Here is a 21,351-nt window from a genome sequence, read left to right on the forward strand (position 1 = left end):
CTTTGGCTAAAGTTCCATAAGCATGGCGTGCAACTGGTTTAAAAAGCAATTGCTGCCCCAGTGCTCGATGTGAAGGGTCAGAAATGTGAAGCGGCCAACTTTGTGAAGGTTTTTCAAAATATGCTATTTTATTAACTCAAATGTTTAGATAAACTCCTCGCTATCCCTGCCCTGATGAGGATTTCCCTGCCTAAAATAAACTAAAGGAAAACACTAACAAAAGGGTTCTGTCCCTCACACTTATACATGCACCAATTTAAGGTAATGTACGGCAGTTCAAAAGCAACAAATGTTAAATTTCTCCTTTATAATCTGGGTGAGTTCCCCTTTCCCAGATTCAAGCAGTATGTTCAACCGTTGCAAAAGGATAAGGAAATCCTGTCTCGTAACAAAAGTTCCACTTCAGTTCTCTTTTTGCTCCAACTTGATAAGTTCCAACTTAATTTCAACCAACAGTATAAGTGTACAACAGTGTTTTCCTCTCAACTTGTGATAAAGATCTTTGAAGACTTCTTTTCATCAGCCAAGGATATTTTGGGATTTCATTAGTTCCAACAAGGTTTATTAGTACATTTCTGCACCAGTTCACAAAATCCACTTGACAATATTAAATAATTCTGCAGCAGTTGACACAACACTTGCTTCAATGATATTAATTTGTCAGGATGCTTCTGCATTAATCCACAAAAAACACTTTAGTGATTCTTCAACTGGCTTTCTCTTGGTCCACTTACCTGGCAGGCCTAAAGTGCTCTGCTCGGGTGTACTCTCCTGCCAGCCCAGAATAAACTAACTAGAAGTACTTCTGTGGTAAGGGTTAGCAATGTCTTTTGCTCCACATTAAGTTTAAGAATTTCCTCAAGGGAAACAAACACACTGGTGCTGTTAGTTGCACATGTGTGATTGCCAAACTCTATGCAGGTTATGCTCCACTTCTTCTGAATACTTTCTATCAGAAGGGCAGCCTTCCTGCCGCTTTTGTTTCTCCCCTTTCTCATTAACGAAATGCTAGTGATTCTCACTTTCACACCCGTCAATGTGGGTTTAAGCCTTTTCCTCTTATGACTTCCTTTTTTATAGGGGCCATAGTCTTTACAAACGCTGAAATTCTCAATTGCTTTAATTTGGCTTTTCCAATAGTAGTTTGTATTTTCTTCTTGGGTTATTGCCCTCTTGTTGTTGGTTTTAAACATGACCCACAATGTTATAATCCAGCCCTTCTGGTCTGATAATTAAGTTGTTATGCCTTCTGCTCCTTTTTATTAAATAAACTTAATTTGAAACAGAATAATTAGCCTGCTTTACATTAGTTTGGTATTAGATTGTTATTCTAAAATGTTCCTCCTCTTTAAATTTACTTTGTGTATAAATGGGTTAAGGCCCCTGGACTTGGCCAGCGGGCAGCTACGGCATGCTCCGCGGTCACGATCTAACAGTGAATTCCCTGTATCTGGAATGCGCGTCCATTCGCCTCACTGCCTCCAGGTCCTCTGCTTGCGTTTTTACGTGTGGCCTGGCAAACTCTCCTTCACGGTTCCCTGTGTCGGTCAACAGCAGTGCTCTCCTGGCTCCCACAGCTCTGGTGCTCGCTTGCCACCGGCATTTATATGACAATGGGGGAAAAATGTTAAATGGTGCTCTTTCCGTTGCGTGACCTCTTTGCTGCAATTCTCAGGGGGTGAGCTGTCCCTCCCAACATTTCCCACTATGCAACCGCTGCCGTCAAGTTCTCGAGCATAAGAGACCCTCTCAGGACCGGCATCTGTTGTACACACCACAGTGGCCCTGTTGTCTCGGCTTTCATCTAAGGCGTCTACTGACACGTGGCAGTGTCAAAACTACTCCACCTTCTGCTCTTCTCTATGGCCTGCACCTGAGGGGGCCTTTTTATGCCTCCTTCTCTCCTTCCCTTCAGGTGTGGGTTATCCCTACTAGGGTGTAACTTGCAGTCTTGTACCTCTGCAGTCCTTTTCTTCATCAAGTCCTTTGGGAATTATGGGACTTGAAGTCCACAATGTCAAAATTAGCTTTTCTAACCATTTGTTTTACAATAGCCATTAGAAGCTTGCAGATATTGGGGAAAGTTTTACAAGCTTAGTTCCCATTCTGCCTGACTGGACAAGCCTCGCCTGCCATGTGATCCTACCGCAGAACACCACCTCAGGGTCAGAAAGCATCTGCCTTTCCCTGGCCACATGAGAAGGGTCACAGGCTAGGTTTTCTGGGTGAATCATCACAGGGAAGAGCAGTGTTCTTGTTTCCTGTTTGGGAATTATGGGCTAGTAGTCCAGTGCAGGTCTCTTGACATCTGTGGCTGTCGGTGATTGTGTCTTGGGGATGGAATATTGTTTAGGGAAAGATTCCCATGGAAGCATGAACTGCATTATAGCGGGTCTTAGTTGATGTGTTGTGGATTGCACCAGGATAGGTTAGAACATGCCTTACAGTTGTGTCCTGATCTTGCCTAAAGTTGAAGATTGGAGAGATGTTGACTTTAATATGCACTGCAGCCGCCACAAAAACATGCCTAACTAAGGTAACTTCCTTACCGCAGGTTGTGTGAGAAGTGATTGACCTAATCTGCTTGAATACACAAACAATTCAACAGTTACTGGCTTCTGAATTTGGGGTTGCCACTAACCATTCACCAATTGACTTATGGTGAGTAAGAAATGTGTTGCTGTGTGCATGTGCAGAACCAAGGAGGCAAGTGAGTTATTCCTGGCTAGTAGATTTCAAGGTTGACCCTTTTACACCAAAAGTCTTTAAACAATACAAGCTCTTTAAAGTGCATAGCATCCAGGAAGAAAACCATCCATGGTTGGTTTTAACATTGTGTATGCATGTTTTAAGAAGACACATTTGCCTTTTCTCCTACAGCCTTCCTTGCTACAGGAGTAGGTTATTCTGCTTGCAACTTTAAATTCCTTTATTCATAGGAACCGTTTTACATTCAGAAGAGCTTTTCGCTTTCTAAATTAGTAATTTACACATTGGTGTTTATTTTACTGTTTTGTAAAAACCCACTTCATGGTAGTTTTGTCAGTTCCACTGAAGGACAAATGGGGAAAGCTTTTGAATTAAAAACTACTGGCTATTGCTCTGACAGTCCTTTCAAATTATTGCTTTTCAGCCTGTTATGCAAATGCAGAAGAGGGAAACCGTATGCAAATGGGCTTGGTTCCACAACAGAAGGGGCAGTTCAGATTTCAAGGTTTCGTACATTGTGAAGAAAAGCACAAGCAACCCCAAAACTGTTTTCGCCTCTCTGGTAATGGCTATAGGCGCAACTTTTAAAATGCATACAGTGAAACAGTTGAGGGATAAATTGGACACTTGGTGTGTTTCATTTTCCGACTGACACTTTTCCTTGTTCAAAAAAAAAAAGAATTTAGCTACCCAAAGCCTATTGAATGGTGATGGCAGAGTCCTGTGTGGTCTTTGACAGTGAACCTTTGGTATTCCTCCAACACTGAATGACCTTGGATGGAAATAAAGAAGGAAGGACACATTTGATTCTGAAGTTGAGCTCCCCTTTCCCTGTTGCATACACTTTGCTGGACCAGAAGCTAAATCTGAAGCACAAACACTCCACCTTTTTCCCCATAGAAGCTACCAAATGAACTGATTGATTTGGTATTTATAATGCGCCTATTCACAAATGTTTCAAGGTGCAACAAGACAAGCGGGTTGGGAGGGACACGGAAGAGAAACGATCCTAGTAGGCCTTGTGACTTTCAGATTGTGCAAGTGTGTTAACATGAAGTGGGACGGTGCGGGGTGGTGGAGTGCAATCAGTGCTCCCGGGGCTCTGCGTTAAGTGCGAGGAAGGTGGGAACTACACAGGTGCAGTCCCAGCCCAGCATTGTGAGGTAGTCCAGGAGGCAGTGCAGGATGACTGAACAAGGCGGGTCAAATAGGAGGGTATCTTAGCAGGGGAGAGGCAGGGAGAAGGAATAGAAGAAAAGGGAAGGTCTCAAAGCTTCTGAAATTTGAGGAGGATTCGGCGCAAGTCTGAGAGGGGCAGGGAGGCACCTGCAGCAGAGATATCCTACCCCCCCCGGTCTCTGCTTGGAATAGCGAGTGACCCGCATAGAATTGGAGGTAGACGAGTTGCAGCCTGGTAGTGTCGCAAGATAGGTATACTAGTGGTCTAGGCCTGAGTTGTGCTATTAATGTCATAAGGGCAAGGGCACTCAAGATCCAGGTTGCTAAGAGCAGTCTCACCCAAGGTAAAGTGTGGTGTTTGGTAGCAGAGCTCATTTTACTAGGCAATATATATGCGGCAGGATCAGCACCAATGATCGTATAACCTATTAGAAAGTTCGCAATGAAGGAGGTTTTGACGTAGGCATAACAGACATAATTTCCACATTCGAGACATAAAAGGGTGGATCTTGTTGTATGATTTATAGTAAGGCAGTATACAATCAGACAAACATTGTGAGCATGTATAGGCAAGTGATAGACACAATACCAGACACAGTACCAGACACAATACTTGAAATAGGTAGTGAAGAGGTAACCTAACTAGGCAATTCTAAACAATATAGAGTATACATTAGGTCTTTTTGTACCATTGCACGGATGTCGGGGCACAGTGTATCTGTATGAGCATTAGGCTTGGGACAGAGCAGGTATTGCATATATCAAACATGGGGGAACTGAGTGTTACGCTGCAAGGGATAACTTCAGGACTATGAATGTTACCGGATGACTGACAAGTGATTGTGTTCGTTGAGCGTGAGGCTAAATGCTTCATGGTGCCAGTCGGTCAGAAGAGGATCGGGCACAACTATGTCGATAAAGCATGCTCATGCTAATGAGGTGACAAGGTCGTGAGCATGCCGTATGCTAGTAGCTAGGTAAATAAAGAGTGGAAGTGACAGCGTGGTGTAGCTAGCACGCTTAAACCCTTATACCCATCAGGTGATCCCACGAGAGCTGACGCGGCGTAGTCATGGCAAAATAAATTATTACAACCGATTAGGCAAGGGTGCGTAGGCCCCTGGACAACTGGTTATCAGTATGGTCGCTTACCCGGAGAGCATGATACCTTTCGGCCGTTACGACGCGGACAGGCGAAGACAAGAGTCCAACTTATGAGTTGGCCCTTAGGGATGGTGGACCACCAGCTCTCGCCTTCCGGTGGTGACACGTCTGCTATCAGCAGGGCAGCAGCCAAGCCGTAGCAGGATCGTTTGCTTGGCAGCACGTACACAAATCACGAGAAGCCATTTTGTGGCGGCTCCTCATGTTTGTGGGGCTTCGGTTCCGAAATGGAATCGGGAATAATATTGAAATTCTTCCGTAAGTGGGTGTTGGTTCAAGGTGGGCACGCTCTAGGCAGTGCGCTTACCAATGAAATTCAGATGCATGGAGGCTTGCTTTCAGAGGTCCTCCGATGCACATCGTGAACGGCTGGTGCAGGGAATCGGATGTGCTGCAGCCCTCCCGATCAGCTGCTCCGAAGAAAATGGCGACAGGCACAGACAGCAGTCGACCTTATGAGGTGACCCTTAGGGATGGTGGACCACCAGCTCCTAGTGCATGTTGAGCGTTACAGGCTTGCCCCCCCAAGTCCGAAAGTGGGTACCTCACACTTTAGAAGAGGTGACGATCTCCCTGGATTCGTCACACTTCCAATTTTTGTAGTAAGTCACTGGTATTTCTCCAGACTCAACGCAATGGTAGTGCCAAAGATTCCAAACTGAAAACAGAAGGGAAACCCCACTTTGTCAAATCCTCCAGCCTGTGTTCTGGACATGGTGCCCTATTTGGCCACAATAGTCGGTCAACCTGCCTTGTACCCAACAACTCGGGCCACTTTGCTAGTACCTATTCCTTGGCATGACATCCTTTAGAAAAAGCCAAATCTATTGTGCAGTTGCTCCATGACGTGGAAAAGAGCAAAACCTGCCCCCTTGCGTATCCTTGTTCCACCTACCCCAAAACCTCTGAATGGTAATATCGACAGACACTTGATAACTGTGTGGAATAGTTTCCGCTATAAGTGTGGGATTTGCAGATGGATAAGCAAAATGGTGAATGGTACATGAGAGGATACAAACATTTCCCAGAAATGGCAAATTAGGAAAGGGCTTGTGGGAGGTAATCGTGCAGCCTCTATAAGGGAGCATGTTGTGAAGTTGTTTCTTAAGAAATCCTGTATATTGGCTGTAGTAACTTGGTATCTAATGATTAACACATTGTTTTTTTCCAAAGACCTTCTCAGATTTTTTTACTCTTGGAGACGGGAAATAAAACAGTTTTCTGCACTCTGGCAGGTCATTTTGGTGGCTTTATTCAATCTTCTAATAAAACATGGAATACCACATTCTTGGCACCTTTCTTATATTGTCACCAGGTACAAAAAAGGGATTGAACAGATCTATGCAATGATCGACCAATTTCACTCCTTTTTATTTTTATTAAGAAATTCTGTTTCTTGATCCAAACAATTCCAACCCTCGGATTGCTTAAACTCTTTCTAACTTTTCCTTCTGAGACGTTGGGACTCCGCAGGTTCTGTAACTCTCACACAGTTGGTAGTTCTTAACATTTATTTGTATAAGGTTGTGGTCAGCCCTTGTTGCTCTATCTGTAAATTCGTGTTTCTCAGGTTCCCATAACATAATTAGCTGTGACATGTTAAGTGGTCTGTTCCCCCTTGCATAGGTTTTTTTTTTTTTTAACTCTGTTGTCTCAGACCCCTGTAGCTTTTCCAGCATTATTTTTCATAAATATTCTGCTATCCTGGTACACCCTTGTAATGCTCATTTGTAAATGCATGTTCCTCAGGCTCTCATAGCCTGCACAGCTTTTCCAGCTATTCGCAATGTTCTTCTTACACTCAATCCCTCTTTCACAAGGTATTTGCACATTTAGGTTGCTCTGGCTTACATAACCTTGAAAGCTTTCACAATTTGTATCCACAATACTTTTGCCTTGTAATGGTAGGCTGTCTTGTTTTCTCAAGCTCCCGTAACCTTGTCTGCTTTCCCCATAGCTACTTGCCTCTGTAGCTACTGTCCAACGTGTACGAAGCTCAGATTTGAGCTCCTTCATATGGTCTGGTCTTTGCGTTGGTGGTTAACCCTCCAGGCCACACCTTCTCCTGTGTTTGTGGTCTCATCACCATACTGGATCAGTGCCTCTGTTCTTGGCCCTGTTTCGACCTAGCCTCCTTGGGTGATTTGAATGCCAACCTGCAAACATTCAGTTAGCGTTCTCTTAATGCTCCTTGCTTCCACTGACCCTGTGGCCCAACATGGCCGGCCCCTCCAGGAAGCCAATACAGCGAAGGTTCGCTTTTGCGTAGCAACCTTCGTGCCTCCGTAGGAGTTCGCTTTCATTGTACAATCCACCTTCTCTGCTTCTCATGGGCAACTTGAATGTTGCCTTTCATTGACTATTCAGTCTGTTTAGTATTGTCTGCTTAACAGGATGGAAGGTGGATGGGAGGTGGGTGGCTGGGTGTTGTACTCATTTTGAGGAAATGTCACTATTTGGTGAAAGTAAAGCGATGTCATAGCCAGGGGGTTTATGTTAATGGTATTTGCTGGTGGTGTTCAGGGGAGATCCAGCACTATCAGAAACCAAAGAGATAGAGGAACTGTCACTGTTTTTCTGGGTTTTTCAAAATGGAAATATCAGTTTTCTCTGTTCATATAGGCAGACAACGTTTTTCCGACTAGGATGTACTTATCAGCGTCCTTGTCTCTGAGAAGGGAGTCCCTCCCAGTGTGGCCCCACTTGTACAGATCCTAGGGGGATGGGGGGCTCTTGCTGGATGAGCTCACATCCATAGCTTCAAAGGGGGTGGTTCCACCATGGGGAGAAGAGACAAATGCCCTGAAGACCGCACAGTACCGATTTACTATAAGAGTTGGGTTGCTTTCCCTTCAGACGATTGCATCTTGGAGGTCTTTGGGATTCTTTGGTAAATTGTTAAAACCTTTAAAGAACACAGCTCATGAATACATGAATATACTGATGTGTACATCAAATTGTTTCTCTCATGTACACCAAATTGTTTATCTCTCAGGGATTTTTAGTTTTATTGAGTCTATACTGATGCAGTTAAATGCCACAACTTCCGGCCTCTTGGGGAGTTTGTTCATAAAAATACCATTATGGCCATTTGTTTGGAAATGCACAATTTCAGAAATTCCAAAATAGGCTTTTTGCAGATTTCTTAAGGATTGAGAAAAATCAATGTATTCCCCACTTTGGAAATTTGATTTCTAAGAAGGAGATTAAGTTGACCTGTAGGTTATGTTTAGTTGAAAAATATACCTGAAACATATAGTTCTGTATTGCAGTACTCTACACCAACTTGGCCTTGATTTTTGTTTCTGCCAATTTGAAAATTTGCTTAACTTTTTTCTATTATTGGAAACTTTTTGGCACCACTTGAAAGCAGGATCTCGGGTGGTTTTGATAATAGCATTGAAAAGGTTTTTAAATAAAAAATTTAAATTGATATGCCCTTCTTAGATAATGGACCGGAGACTTTGCTGCAATTTGTTCTGCTAGATATGTGGGCCTTTTTTAAAAATGTTATTTCTGTGAATGAGGATAAAATCCTACCGAAACATGTGTATACATAATTCTTCTGTAAGGAATGTATTTTTAGAATTGTTATAAGATGTTAATTATATGAAATGAAATTTCGAGGTTAACCATTCCCTGGTTCTTGCATTGTTCTGTATTTTGACCATCATTTCAATAAAAACACATTTTGCAGAGAATTGTCATAACATTACTATTGAATGTGTATTTGTGAAAAGTTTTATATAACCATAATGTAATAAAAACAAATTCTACTTGTATCTACTTGCCATGTTTCTATTTTGCCTTGTGGCTACAGAACCTGATCCTGGGAATGGCTCTGGCTCCAGCCCAGTTGATTTTGCCTTTGTTTCAATGACCTTAACATTTTGCAGCTCAGAGGAAGTGACATGGATGAGTGGTCTAATAGGATCAGGTGATTAATGTTTCACAAGCTCACTTATAATTGTGTTCCTTTCAAAGCCCTCTGAGGTACTTCATTGCATGCCTACTACGTAAGTAACTTTGAACATGGCGATGGTTGTCCTGCTACACATGGCTGCAGCCCTGCAGAACGGGACATGAGGGTTTTTGTTTTGCAAAATGCATACCTGCTGTTTTAAATGCTCATTGAGAAGGTGGCATTCCCTTTTTTGAATGGTGGCATTCCTTTATTGAAATGAGGGAGTATGTATTGCCTTTAAACATGTCCAGGGCAAGGAACCATGAGCAGGGAAAACGTACCCTTCTGATAAATGTGGCCCCTCCCTCTAACCTTTTCTGTCATTCCTTCATGGAAACTATGAAGTGGTCCTCAGCCTGCTCCACAACAGAATCAATAGACCTTGTTTCAAAGAGCAAGATCTCAGAGCATGATACTGAGCGCCTCTTTAAACTGCATAAAGGGGGTGGGGAGGTCATGGTGAAATTGACAGATTGCCAGCAACCTGTAAAACAGCCCAGTGGTTATTTTGTTGCATTCTCGAACAGACCACTTTACCTCATGTTGAGGCATTGTCGATGGTCTCCCTTAATCCAGCAGACCATTTCTTTGCCTCAAAACTGACTGGAGTTCCTGGAAGATCCAAAACAAGATCCAGAGGTTTAGTAAAAATGGGTTTAAGATTAAATCCCCAACTAAGCACCCCTTAGCAGATATATCAGACCAAGAAATGGTTGGAGAGAGAACAGGCTCCCAGTGAGACCCTCAGAGGACATTAAATCAAATGACCATCAGACCATTTATGGACTTCCTTGCATTGCCAGAGAGTAGATATCCTCATGGCCAATGATATTGCTTCCCCTGCAATCACAACTGTCCTACAAAATGAAGGATTATGTAGACTTCCACTATAAAATGGGCTCTGTTCTCTCACACTGGGAGAAGAGAAGCTGAAGTTTTCATTGCATTTGGAGAAACTGAGGATGATAATTTGGGGAAGGTGAACATGGATCATCCCTAGAAGCATGGCATTTCCCCAGCAGAGCTTTGTCCTGGCAAAGCAAAATGGCCCAAGGGTGCAGACTAGTTCAAGAGAGCTGGATATGTTGAGCAGGGAAGCCGGAGTTGAAAGATCAGCCTGGCAAACTAGAACGCATGCATAGGACTGAATGCATGACAATCCTGGGGTAGCAAGTAGACAGAGTCCAGAGACCCATGAGCAGGGATGTGGGTGACCTGACTGGATGGGGACTATCTGCATTGGCTGAAACAGTGAGCAGGGTGCTGATCACCTGAAAGCCAAGCAGAATGAATTGGGCACTATAGCCCTGAACTCTCAAGAAGCATGCCAGACTATACAGCCCAGCCCAGCAATTTGTAAATTCGACGGGAGGACCAAAGGGAGATTGGTATTGCTGACCAGGAACACCTGACGCTTTAGTGTACACGTTGTTTGTTTTAGATAAGACAGTTTATACCAATACCCACGCTGACAAGATTAAAGTATACTTCACTGATATTGTGTGCGTTCAGCCAAAGTACCCTTCATCCTGACTTTGGAGAGCCTAAGGTCTGTCACATAGGGAGGGGAGGTGGTGTGTTCTGCGAGTGCCACCTCTTTAGGGCCTGTGAGGCACACCCCAAGACGTCGGAGATCACGCTGGCACCAAACACACTAGAAGTTGCTTTCTTTGTGCAGCCATGAGGCCTGGTGCCGGTGAGGTACAGCAAATGTGCCTGTTGCAAGGGTGCAGAAGTAAGGGTATTGACGCAGTTATGGTAGATTGGTTAGCATATCATAGATTTATTTACTATAATAAAGGAAAAAGAAAGGCCTATCTTGCCCTACTTTCTATGAGGGGAGGGTTGCCTTACCGCATCAAAAATATGAAATTCCCAGTCGGGATGTCCATAAAGTAAATGTCCACTGTCCTGTGTCTAAACCTATTTCCATCCCCTGCCCTTCCAAACTTTCAAATTAAAACTGGATGTCTCATTAACCCAGAAGGGGGGGCCCCTTTTGGTCTGGATGTAGACTCCAAAACACAGTTCACGATTCTCTGTGCCTCGGTTTCCAACTTTCAGGTCCTCTTCCTCAGAACACGTTAGTTCCCTGCTTCTCCAGAGGTGCCTCGACCCATTGTGTCCTTTCCTTTTTATGATTGGGGCTTCCTCTTGACAATAGTACCATGTGTATTGGTGCCACGGTGGGCTTTTGCCTTCCCGTACCTCTTCTTGCTCTTGGTGGTATTTTGTTTTAAGTTTGGGTAAGTCTCCCTCTTCCTCATCCCAGTATTGTCAACAAGACGTTCATCTTTTGCATAGCATAGAGGTATGGGGGACAGGGCGGCCTGAGTGGGGGATAAGGAGAGAAGGGTTACAAAAGGATCATGTGAAAACTGTGTTCTCCCAGGATCATCCCATGTCGTATGAAGGATGTCCCTCCCCCATGAGATCCACCTGTTGAGTACCACCCCTGGGGGGACTATCGGTTAGCAGCCTCACCTCTGTGGCCTCATGGAAAGGGGCCGCTGCCATGGAAGCTGTGACAATACCCTGGGATTCGTCGTAATGTGTACAAAGCTTTGCTGATCCAGACATTAATGAGTTTATTACTGTCTGTTTGGTTGTTATACAAAGTGAAACATTTCAATAACTTTCAATCGTTTTGGTGTACTTTATTTTCAGAGTTTGGACAGCGCTGTTGTCGACAGTGGGATTGGCTCAACCTGGGGGGAAATTGATACGGAGCATGATTTGGTAAGTGTATATTTTTTGTTTATTTTGCATGTTCATGTTTGGCTATAATTACAAATGTGATTATTGTTTTTTTCATTTTAATCTAGCTTGTCCATCTGTTGCAACTTCATAATGCACAAATCTGAGGATACTGAAAGAAGAGAAGGGTAGACCTACATAGCAAGCATTCTATGGCAAATTAATTGCTTCTCACTTTTATTATTGGGGAAGGCATGGTTCATTTTCATCATTGCTTTTCCAGCGTCTGATTTTCAACAGCACCCGGAATTGTTGCTTGTTCTGTTGAATTTGTAGTAGCTTTTTTTCGATCTGTGCCATTTCCTTTTTTTTGTTTTTATTTGAACCTAAGTCACCTCCATTCTTCCTTTGTTGGACTGTTTGTATCCATCTTCTCCTAATTGTTGTTCTTGATATTGTATTTAAGCTATACATAGTAAGTAAGAATGGTTATTTCATATTGATGTTGCAGGCTTAAATTTGCAGTGTGGTTGTGGGAGTGTGCTTCATCCATATAGACATTTAATCAAAGAATGTTTCCAATATTGTTTTATTGCCTGACATTTCAAGACCATATTATGGATACATTTTCTTGGCATCTATAGCAGTTTATGCATTGGGGGCTTAGTCAGGTTATTAGGGATTGAGTAGTCCATTATAATGCATTTGGACATGGGTCTTTTGAATTTGATAATTGGTTTGGATGCGCCAATGTGTGAGCGTTTTGAAACCCCTTTTTGATTACAATCTCTTCAGTACTGTCATTAAAAAAAAGTAATTTCCAATGAAGAATTTCTAGTTACCAGCACAAGCTCGTCCTTTTCTGCCACTTGAGTTTCATTTTAAAAAAATATTTATTTCGTGTTGTGAAATGTACTATAATTTAGGCAAGTAATTCCTGCTTTCTATTCCATTTCCCTAATAGTGGACCGATTGTTGGGTTACTTTGTGTTTGGCTCCTCCTTGTTACTCATCCTACATTTACACTTAATATTGGATGAAGCTGTTAATTATCTCTCTTGAGGTAGCCAAGTCTGGTAATGTATTTACTAATGCCCCACCAAATACAAAGCTATTTCTGCACAAATTAAATTTTGGTTTCCTTCGACTGTTTAAGGTGATTGTATGATATTCCTACTTTATCATGACAATATATCAAGAAAAATCCTAGATGTAGTTTGGTCCATTATTACTAGATTCACCTCCCATATTGCTCCTGAATAGCATTAAAGCGTCATACCTGGAATCGCCTTTATCCCCGAGGTGTGCTACACTTTTGCCATGATATACCATTGTTTGGATATACCATTGTTTGGTTGTGCCATTGTAGATTGCACTTTACTAGTATGTCTTGGAAGAATCTCAAGAGCTCGTGTTGAGATCAAGTGTGGCTCTCTGCTGAATATTCGTGGGCCCACTCATCCAGGCTTCGAGAAGTAGGTTTTCTCAATATAGCCAATCTTTTCCTCTTTCAATATAAAATGTCAGCTTGCTCATTTATCCCAGTTCTAGGGTCTTGATGTTTGTTTCAGAATTGTTAAGTAGTTCTTTGTTTGATCTTCTGCAGTATAACTTTTGTTTTAGACCCAATTCTGTAAATATTTACCTTTTTGTTTTCATTTGTGAATAGGTAGTCCGTCTACAGTGAAACAGTCAATCCCAATTAAATGGAAAGGTATTGATTGATAGAAATAAAATTCACTTGCGCTCGTACACAAGTGTTTCAGAGCGCGGCAAGGGAGGGGAACAGTGGAGAACAAAACCGATCTTACTAGGCCCAGTGACATTGAGAACGTGCAAATGCATGGGAGAGGGGGAGGGGAAAAATGCATGGGAGGGGGAGAGGTGGAAAGTGCGTAGCAGAGGAGAAACAGATAAATAACAATAAATAAATAATAAAGGCGACAAACGGTGGTAATGCAGCCAGAAATTTGCAAGTGCTAGGTGTAAGGCAGCAGACAGGGTAGGTTGGATAAGTGCAGGAAGAAAAAGGGGGGGCTTTATGGGTACAGATACAGACCCCAGTGCAAGGGGTGGCCCGGAGGCAGTGCGGGAGGGTGACGGGATGAGCAGGTACTTGGGCCCAAAAGACAGAGGGTGACCAGGTGCAGGGTGCCAAGAGAGAACAGATCAGCAGGGGAGAGGGGGACCGAAGGCAGAAGAAAAGAGGAAGGTCTTGAGGTGCTACCGGAACCGGAGATGGTTCTCCTCAAGTTTTAGAGTGGCAGGGAGGCTGTGCCAGAGGGAGGCCCCAGCCGAAGACCGATCTACCCCCAGCTCGTTTCTTAGAAAAACGACTGACCCTGAGTGAGTTGGAGGTAGAGGAGCGAAGAGCTCGAGTGGGGAGGTATTTGCGGAGGGATAGCTGAAGGTATTTTGGACCCAGGCCCCAGAAAGCCTTGTGGACAATGCAGAGGGTTTTGAATTTAATCCTTGCATCCACTGGGAGCCAGTGAAGAGATTTCAGAGCTGGAGAGATACGATCCCAGGGCTTGAGGCCAAGGACAAGTCTTGCAGTCCTGTTCTGGATTAGTTGCAGAGGGCGGAGAGTAGAGGCAGGTAGATTTAGAAAGAGGTTGTTAAAATAGTCCAAGCTAGAGAGAACCAGAACTTGAGATACCATGAGCTTCCGGGGAAGGAGAGGAAAGGCAGGGTACCTCTAAGGAAGTGCAGTCGGAAATTTGACTTTTTAGAAACCTCAGAGATGTGTGCGGAGAAGGAAAGGGTGGAGTCAAAGATGACCCCGAGGTTCTTAGCCTCGCAGGTGGGGGTAGCAGGAGGGCCAAGGGAGGCTGGCCAGAGAGTGAGGGGAAAGGATGGTGAAGGTGTGCCCATGAGGAGGATCTCCGTCTTGCCGGCATTCAGAAAAAGATAATTGGCGGCATTCCAATCTTGAATGGCAGTTAGCCAATCAGAGATGAGAGGGAGAGGAGGTGGCAGAGGGCAGCCTGAAAATGAGTTGTCTTCAGCATAGCACTAGAAATTTGAGCAGAAAATGGCAATGCAGTGGGCGAGAGTTGCCAGGTATTGGTTGAAAAGCCATGGCGAGAGGTTAGACCCCTGGGGAACACCACAGGTAGAGAGGAAGATAGATGAAAGGAAGGAACCAAGTTGGACCTGGGAGGGTTCATCTGAGTGGAAAGAGGTCAGCTAGGCCAGAGCCTGATGAGTGATACCCAGGTTTTCATAGAGACGGTTGAGCAGGATGGTATGGTTGACCGTGTCGAAGGCAGAAGAGAGATTGAGGCGGACAGAGGGAATGTTAGAGTCAAGGGCAGTGAGCAGATCTTCATGGATGTTTAGGAGAGCAGTTTCCGTGCTTCTGGCAGCTCTGAAGCCAGACTGGTGGTCATGGAGACAGCCAACAGAATTGGAATGAAGGTTAAGCTGAGAGATGGCCAACTTTTCCAGGAGTTTGCCAAGAAAGGGAGTAATGGAAATTGGTTGCTAGTTAGCTGGACAAGAAGGATCAGCTGTGGGTTTCTTGAGAAGAGCATGCACAAAGGAGTGCTTCAGAGGGGAGGGGAAGGATCCAGAGGCAAAGGAGTGGTTGCAAAAATCAGCAAGGGCCGGAGCGAGGGTGTCGATGTGGTCCTTGATGGTTTTAGAGGAACAGGATGAATCTGTTTTGAAGAGGCTTTCATAGATCGGACTTGTCTAGTAACCTCATCAGGGGTGAAAAGAGGAAAGGACGAGAAGGATGGTGGGAGCGTGGCTAAAGGAGGGTCAGCAAGCACAGATGGAGAGGGAAGAGGAGTGTGGGTGGAGAGGGTGGACAGGATGTCCTGGATTTTTTAAATGAAGTGAGAGGCAAGGGCATTGCAAAGAGCCTGGGAGGCAACAGGAGGGGTAGAGACTGCAGCAGGGTTGGCCAGCTCCTTGCAGATTTGAAAGAGTTTGGCCGAGTTGTTAGATGCTGCAGCGACACAAGCTTGTATGTGGTGAGGACAGAGTCGGTATTGCCTTTGTAGCCGGCGATAGGCCAGTTCGTCAGAGGCAGAACAGGAAGTCCTCCATTTCCTCTCAGCTGCCCTACACTTAAGTTGAAGTGTAGCTAGGTCAGAGTCATATCAGGAATTGCACTTGGCTTTGGACTTCAAACGGATCCTCATGACAGGGGCAAGAACATCAAGTGTATCAGAAATTGAATAGTAGAGCAGAGACTGGGCTGTATCAGGATGAGAGACAGCCAAAGGTGGAGGGGGGGGAGAGAGAAAGTGGCGGCAAAAGCCTCCACTGACACATGCTTCATGGGCCGGATTCCCGAGAAGGTAGGTGGCAGTGTTGGGGTAGGCTTGGGGGGGGGTGGGTGAGGGAGGGAGGGAGGGAGGGACAGAGAGATGAGAGGAGGGAGTGATCGCTCCAAGAGAGAGGAGTGGTCAGAGGGATGGAGAGGGGGAGGTCAGAGGAGATCAAGACATCGAGTGTGCGCGCTGCAGAGTGAGTCGGGCCAGAGGGGAGGATGGACAGGGAGAGGGAGTCGCAGAGGTCACGGAAGAGTACAGAGGAGGAGCAAGGAGAGTCTAAATGTATATTTAGGTCACCGAGGAGGAGGAGGAGGAGTTGAGTGGTAGAGGCCAGGAGGGAGGAGGAGAGGTCTGCCCACTCAGAGAGAAATGAGGTGGTTTGACAGGAGGCTGGTAGATGGTAACCACAGTAAGAGAATGGGTAGGCAAGAGAGAAAGCCTACAGACAAGGCATTCAAAAGAGAAGTAGCTCTGAGTGGGAATGATAGAGGCAGGAATCCACTTATGAAAGATCAGGGCTACCCCCCCATCGGACCGGGAGGATCTGGGTGCTGAGAGGCTCTTGTAGCCATCAGGGAGGAGAGTGTCAAAGCTCGTAACAGAGCTGGCCGTGAACCACGTCTCAGTAAGACCAAGGACATCAAGGTCTAGTTCTTCAAGGAGGTGGCAGATGTCAGAGGAGTGTTTGACGGCAGAGCGAGAGTTGAGAGTGGCAATATGAAGAAGGTTGCCAGCCTTAAAGACCTTCCGGGGAGGGGTACAGATCAGAGGTACGCCCTGCGGAGGAGAAGGAGCCCTAGGAGGGGCAGAGAGGAGGGCAAGGTAGCCAAGGGGGTAGAAGGGACAGCAAGAAATGAGAGGAAATTGATGAGGCGAGGGAAGCGCCTATCAAAGAGGAGGAGATTGGCCTGAGGGCCTTGGACCATGACAGTGCAATTTAGGTAGACCTTAATGATGACTTTAGAGGAGTCAAAGGAAGCCATGAGAACTTCCCAGTGAGTGCCACCATTAATGGGAGAGGAGATGGGGCAGAGCACAGAGACCATATCAGGAGTCCATAGATTGCCGAAGGAACGGCAAAGAGTATGTCGGTAAGGGTCGGTCTGGCAGAAGCATTGGAGTAGGTATCGGCGATAGGAAGACCAGGATTCGAGGCCAAGATATCCTTTTTGAACTTCCTCCTACCAGACTTGGTGAGAAGGGAAGGATAGTCAATAGAGAAGCAGTTGGAGAAGATAGGAGATACAGAAAGTGCCATGGGGGTGGAAGTAAGGAGAGGAAGGAGATACTGGGGGGGCTAAGGCAGGTAGGTGTGAGACAAAAGAGTGGTGAGGTCACTGGGCTGGCAAGTTACAGAGAAGAAACAGTATACAAGCAAAATAAAGAGAATTTCGCACTGGGCAGCAAGATTTGACTTTTTAGCACAAAGCAAAAACAGCAATATTTGACTTTTTCAATCTTGGAATCGGATATTGGCAAAGGGTTTAGGAAGCACTGCGCAGCGAGATGACAACATGGGAGCAACAAGCAGAAAGAACAGTGATAGTCAAAGGCAGTAGAAGTGAGTCCATAAGGAGGGAACCTAACCCATAGTTCTGGAGGTGGCAAAGTCGAGGCAGTCTGGATTTCTTGGAGAGAGGTGGCTGCATCATTGTGGTTAAGGTGCAGAGAGGACCCCAATTAGCGTTCTGGAAGCGGACAGGGAGCAGACAGGGGCCTTGGAAGTGGGCCTTTGCTGAGAGGGCCGGCTGAAGCCTGCCGGTTCCTGATTGGATGGAAGAAAACACTCAGCAACCAATGGGAGTGCAGCACAGGGAGAGGTGATTCAGCACAGCCAGTCTACACAACAAAAGAAGCATCTTGTTAGTCCTTTTTAGAGATGCTGTATATCAAATTCTCGTGCGCCTAAATGAAGCATCCCTGTGATGGATTTGTTAAATCATTTTAATGTATTAGGGAAAAACATTGGATTAACATTTATTAGGGCATGTAAAACTATTACTTCTACACACATAACCAAGTCCATTAAAGCCACTAAGTAGTTAACGAATAGATGCATTGCAAAAGCATTATCTGAATAGTTTAGAAATATGCAATTTTTCCGGAAGTTGTAGAAGGATGAATTAAAGGGGTGCAAATCATTGTGTGAAAGCCTGAGAAGAGTTAGTCAACGCATTGACAGATAACTCTAGATGGTTTGGGACTTGGTGGTGCCATGTCCAAGTATGATGGACAATGAGTTTCTGAAAACTCTAGATCATAGCACTTAATGGACTGTGTTGCATTTCACGTCTGTGTTCTTGTGCAAATCGGGATTCTGACTTTATAGAATATGCGCACCTTTACAGGTTCTAAATTATCTCATGTTGCTAGTTATATTTCTACTTGTTTTTTATTTGTATATTGGATTATTACCTTTACAACAGAAAAACATCACATTAACGAAAAAGGACTGCTATAAAATGCAACCACTAGCATTTTAAACCTATCCATATTCATTTTAAACTAAAAAAAGCACAGTAACTAAAATACAGCTCCAGAAAAGCATATAGTTAAAGAATTACAATGAAAGGACATTAAATTGCAGAGTCATACAGTCACAGCAAGAAGATATTTTTCATGTGTAGGGACCCAACGGTCCAAAACAACCAGGTTGAATGTTACAGTATATTCATAGTCCCCTTTCAGGAGTTGTATGAGAAAAATACCCAACCCTCCATCCAAAGTTTTGATAAAGAAAATTGGACATCACCCTACGTTCCCTCCCACCACTAGGATACAATGGTCCTATACCATCTGGAATTAGAAAAACCTCCTGTGATTTACCCCAATGCTCTGTGAGGGCTCCTCATTCCTCCTTGATTTTAGTAAGCCCATCATGAAACATATAGGTCAGTTTTTTTCATAAAGTACACATCCCAAACTTTCTCTAACCAGTCAGATTTATCTGGGGCTACATGTAGTCTCCGTTTCTAGGCCACTGTCTGCCCGCTTGTAAGGGTTCCTACCACATTCTCAGAATTTAAGAACTCTCATACCTCAGGGGTGGAACCATTGAAAAAAACAAGTTGGAGGGTCCAATCGGAGAGGAACACTACTCTGGTCTATAGCAATTCAATCCAGTAAATCTGTATGGTAGGGCACGTCCACCACATGTGCACTATTGGACCCCTATGGGCCCTCTAAACCCCATAGAACAGTGGCGAGGAGCCAGCAAACAACTTGGAAATTGTCTGGGTGGCGCGGCTGTGTTCGCCGTGAGCTCTATTCCAAAACACTGAATCTGAAAATATAATCGTTTTAACGCGGAACTTTCTGTCCGATTTTCACCCAAGGGTCCCATATGTCTGAGCAGCGTCGACGAACAGCAGTTTGGGGTGCTGAACGCTACAGTCGTGGGGCTTTTGCTTGAACAAAGGCTCGGAGATGCCGGAGCAGAAAATGGTGGCGGGAGCTGGAGAGCTGGACCGTTGGTCATCGGCAAGCGTGGTCCAGCTCCGGCTCTCGAGCACACTACCTGCAAACGCGGAACTCTGCCCGAGTCCTACAGCGAGAGCCCGAGAGAAAGCGCAACATGACCCCGATGCTCCGGAGCACGACTGACGCACTGCGACCCCGGAAAGAAGCACTCCCTGTGTGCACAGTCCCGGATCAACGCACCCTGATAACGGGGCTTGACTATCCATGCTGTACGGTGCCGTGGGCTGACACCCCTGCTGACTGGGGGGAGGACCGCCAGCCGACTACACGGCGGAAGGTGGGTGAGCCATAACATCTGCGCAGAAAAAATTAACAGATGATGGCGCTGGGACGTGCAAAGACTCCACATTCCATTATTGATAGGGGGTGACAGCCACGCACGGAGCCCAGGGTGAAAGCTGTGACCATAAGAGGGGCGCGGGAGGAGAGCGCTGCTCTGCATCCACTGCTGGTCGGTGTAGCGTAAGGTGAAAAGTGAGCCTGACTGGGGTAGAGTGGTGGCCGTATGACTGACCCCGAGAGGGCTGAATGAATCCTTTGATCCTGAGGCTGCAATCATCACGCTGTGCACTGGGGCCAGTGCAACACTGAGCCAGCTAACTCTAGACTTCCAAGCATAGATAAAGGGGGCCGGCCAACTCCCTCTGCGTGCCTAACTGAAGATCTAAGTCGGCACTTGTGAGCTAGAGTTGGCACTCCCCTGAACCCCCGTCCTCCCCCCTTCACCTGCAAGCGAACGTCTGCACTTGGGAAACAACGGCACAAACTACATTAGACCCGCTGGCAATGCCCAAAACGGGCGGAAGAGGCATGGTATTCAGGCCTTCCTGACACCTCACCCCGTGGCCCCGTCCTGCTCGCGCATAGTCAAAGCGGACATGCATCCACCCCCTGTTTTACCCCAGGAATCAGCCAGGGCCATTTCCAGAGAGGAATTTCAAGTACTCTTAAGATCCTTTAAGCAAGATATCACTCAGGAAATTAAAACAGAGATCAAGACCTCCAAAGAAGCTCTAGCACGATCAATAACGGAACTGACAGCCCACCTAGGCGGTCTCGAAACCAGAGTTAATGACCTGGAAAACACAATCTGCAAACACGCCCACAGCAATGAGGACCTCACGGAAAGAGTGAGGACCATTGAGGAACACTTAGGACATATGGGCAAAACAGCCGGATCTCTAAAACAGGTCGAGGAGGAACAATGTGCAACTGCATGGAATTCCCTGCCAGGTCCTTGATCAGGACTTGCCGGAATATGTCAGTGTTCTTCAAGACCATCGTAGAGATTCTCCCATCGGAAGACCTTGTGCTGGATAGAACCCATCGAGTATACTCCTCAACCCAGCTCCAAAGAAACCTACTGCCGGACATCCTTACGCGTGTGCACTTCTTCCGCCAGAAAGAGAAGATCATGCAGGTAGCCAGAAATTTATCCCAATACAGTTTCGAGGGGCATCTGCAACTTTTCCAGGATCCTTCTCCATACACCCTAGCAAACAGGAGGTGCCTTCAACGGATGACAGCCTGGCTGCGGGCTAAGCAGATACGGTACCGCTGGGGCTTCCCATGTAAGTTACTCTTTGATCTTCATAACCGTCACTACACAATCTCCTCGGAGGATGAAGCTAAAAGCCTGATTTTGGAAACAGCCGGCGAAGACCCCTCGGGATCCCACACCCGAGAGGGGCCTGAACCTACATTTAGCCCTACCCCAAAGGACAAACGAAGACAGCCCCGTGGATGGCGTCGTGTAGAGACAAATCTCCATCAGGACGGAAACCCCACTGAAGCAGTCGAAAGCTGAGATGAATTCGACCCTCCCCTGGGGGTAGAGGGAAACAATCCCACAGCTGACTGAACTTGCTCGCT

At 45.5% G+C, this 21,351-nt stretch overlaps 1 protein-coding gene across 1 annotated transcript in view; it reads left to right on the forward strand.

Annotated features, from left to right (window-relative positions):
• Positions 1 to 21,351, forward strand: part of PATL2 (PAT1 homolog 2) — a 1,529,270-nt gene that overhangs the window by 191,443 nt on the left and 1,316,476 nt on the right. The window contains exon 5 of the mRNA XM_069636258.1: positions 11,684 to 11,755. Within this exon, the coding sequence (XP_069492359.1) occupies positions 11,684 to 11,755 (72 nt within the window). The remainder of the gene's footprint in view (positions 1 to 11,683; positions 11,756 to 21,351) is intronic.

This window comes from Ambystoma mexicanum, chromosome 7p, assembly GCF_040938575.1.
Source record: "Ambystoma mexicanum isolate Mex_15411 chromosome 7p, UKY_AmexF1_1, whole genome shotgun sequence".
Taxonomy (NCBI): Eukaryota; Metazoa; Chordata; class Amphibia; order Caudata; family Ambystomatidae; genus Ambystoma; species Ambystoma mexicanum.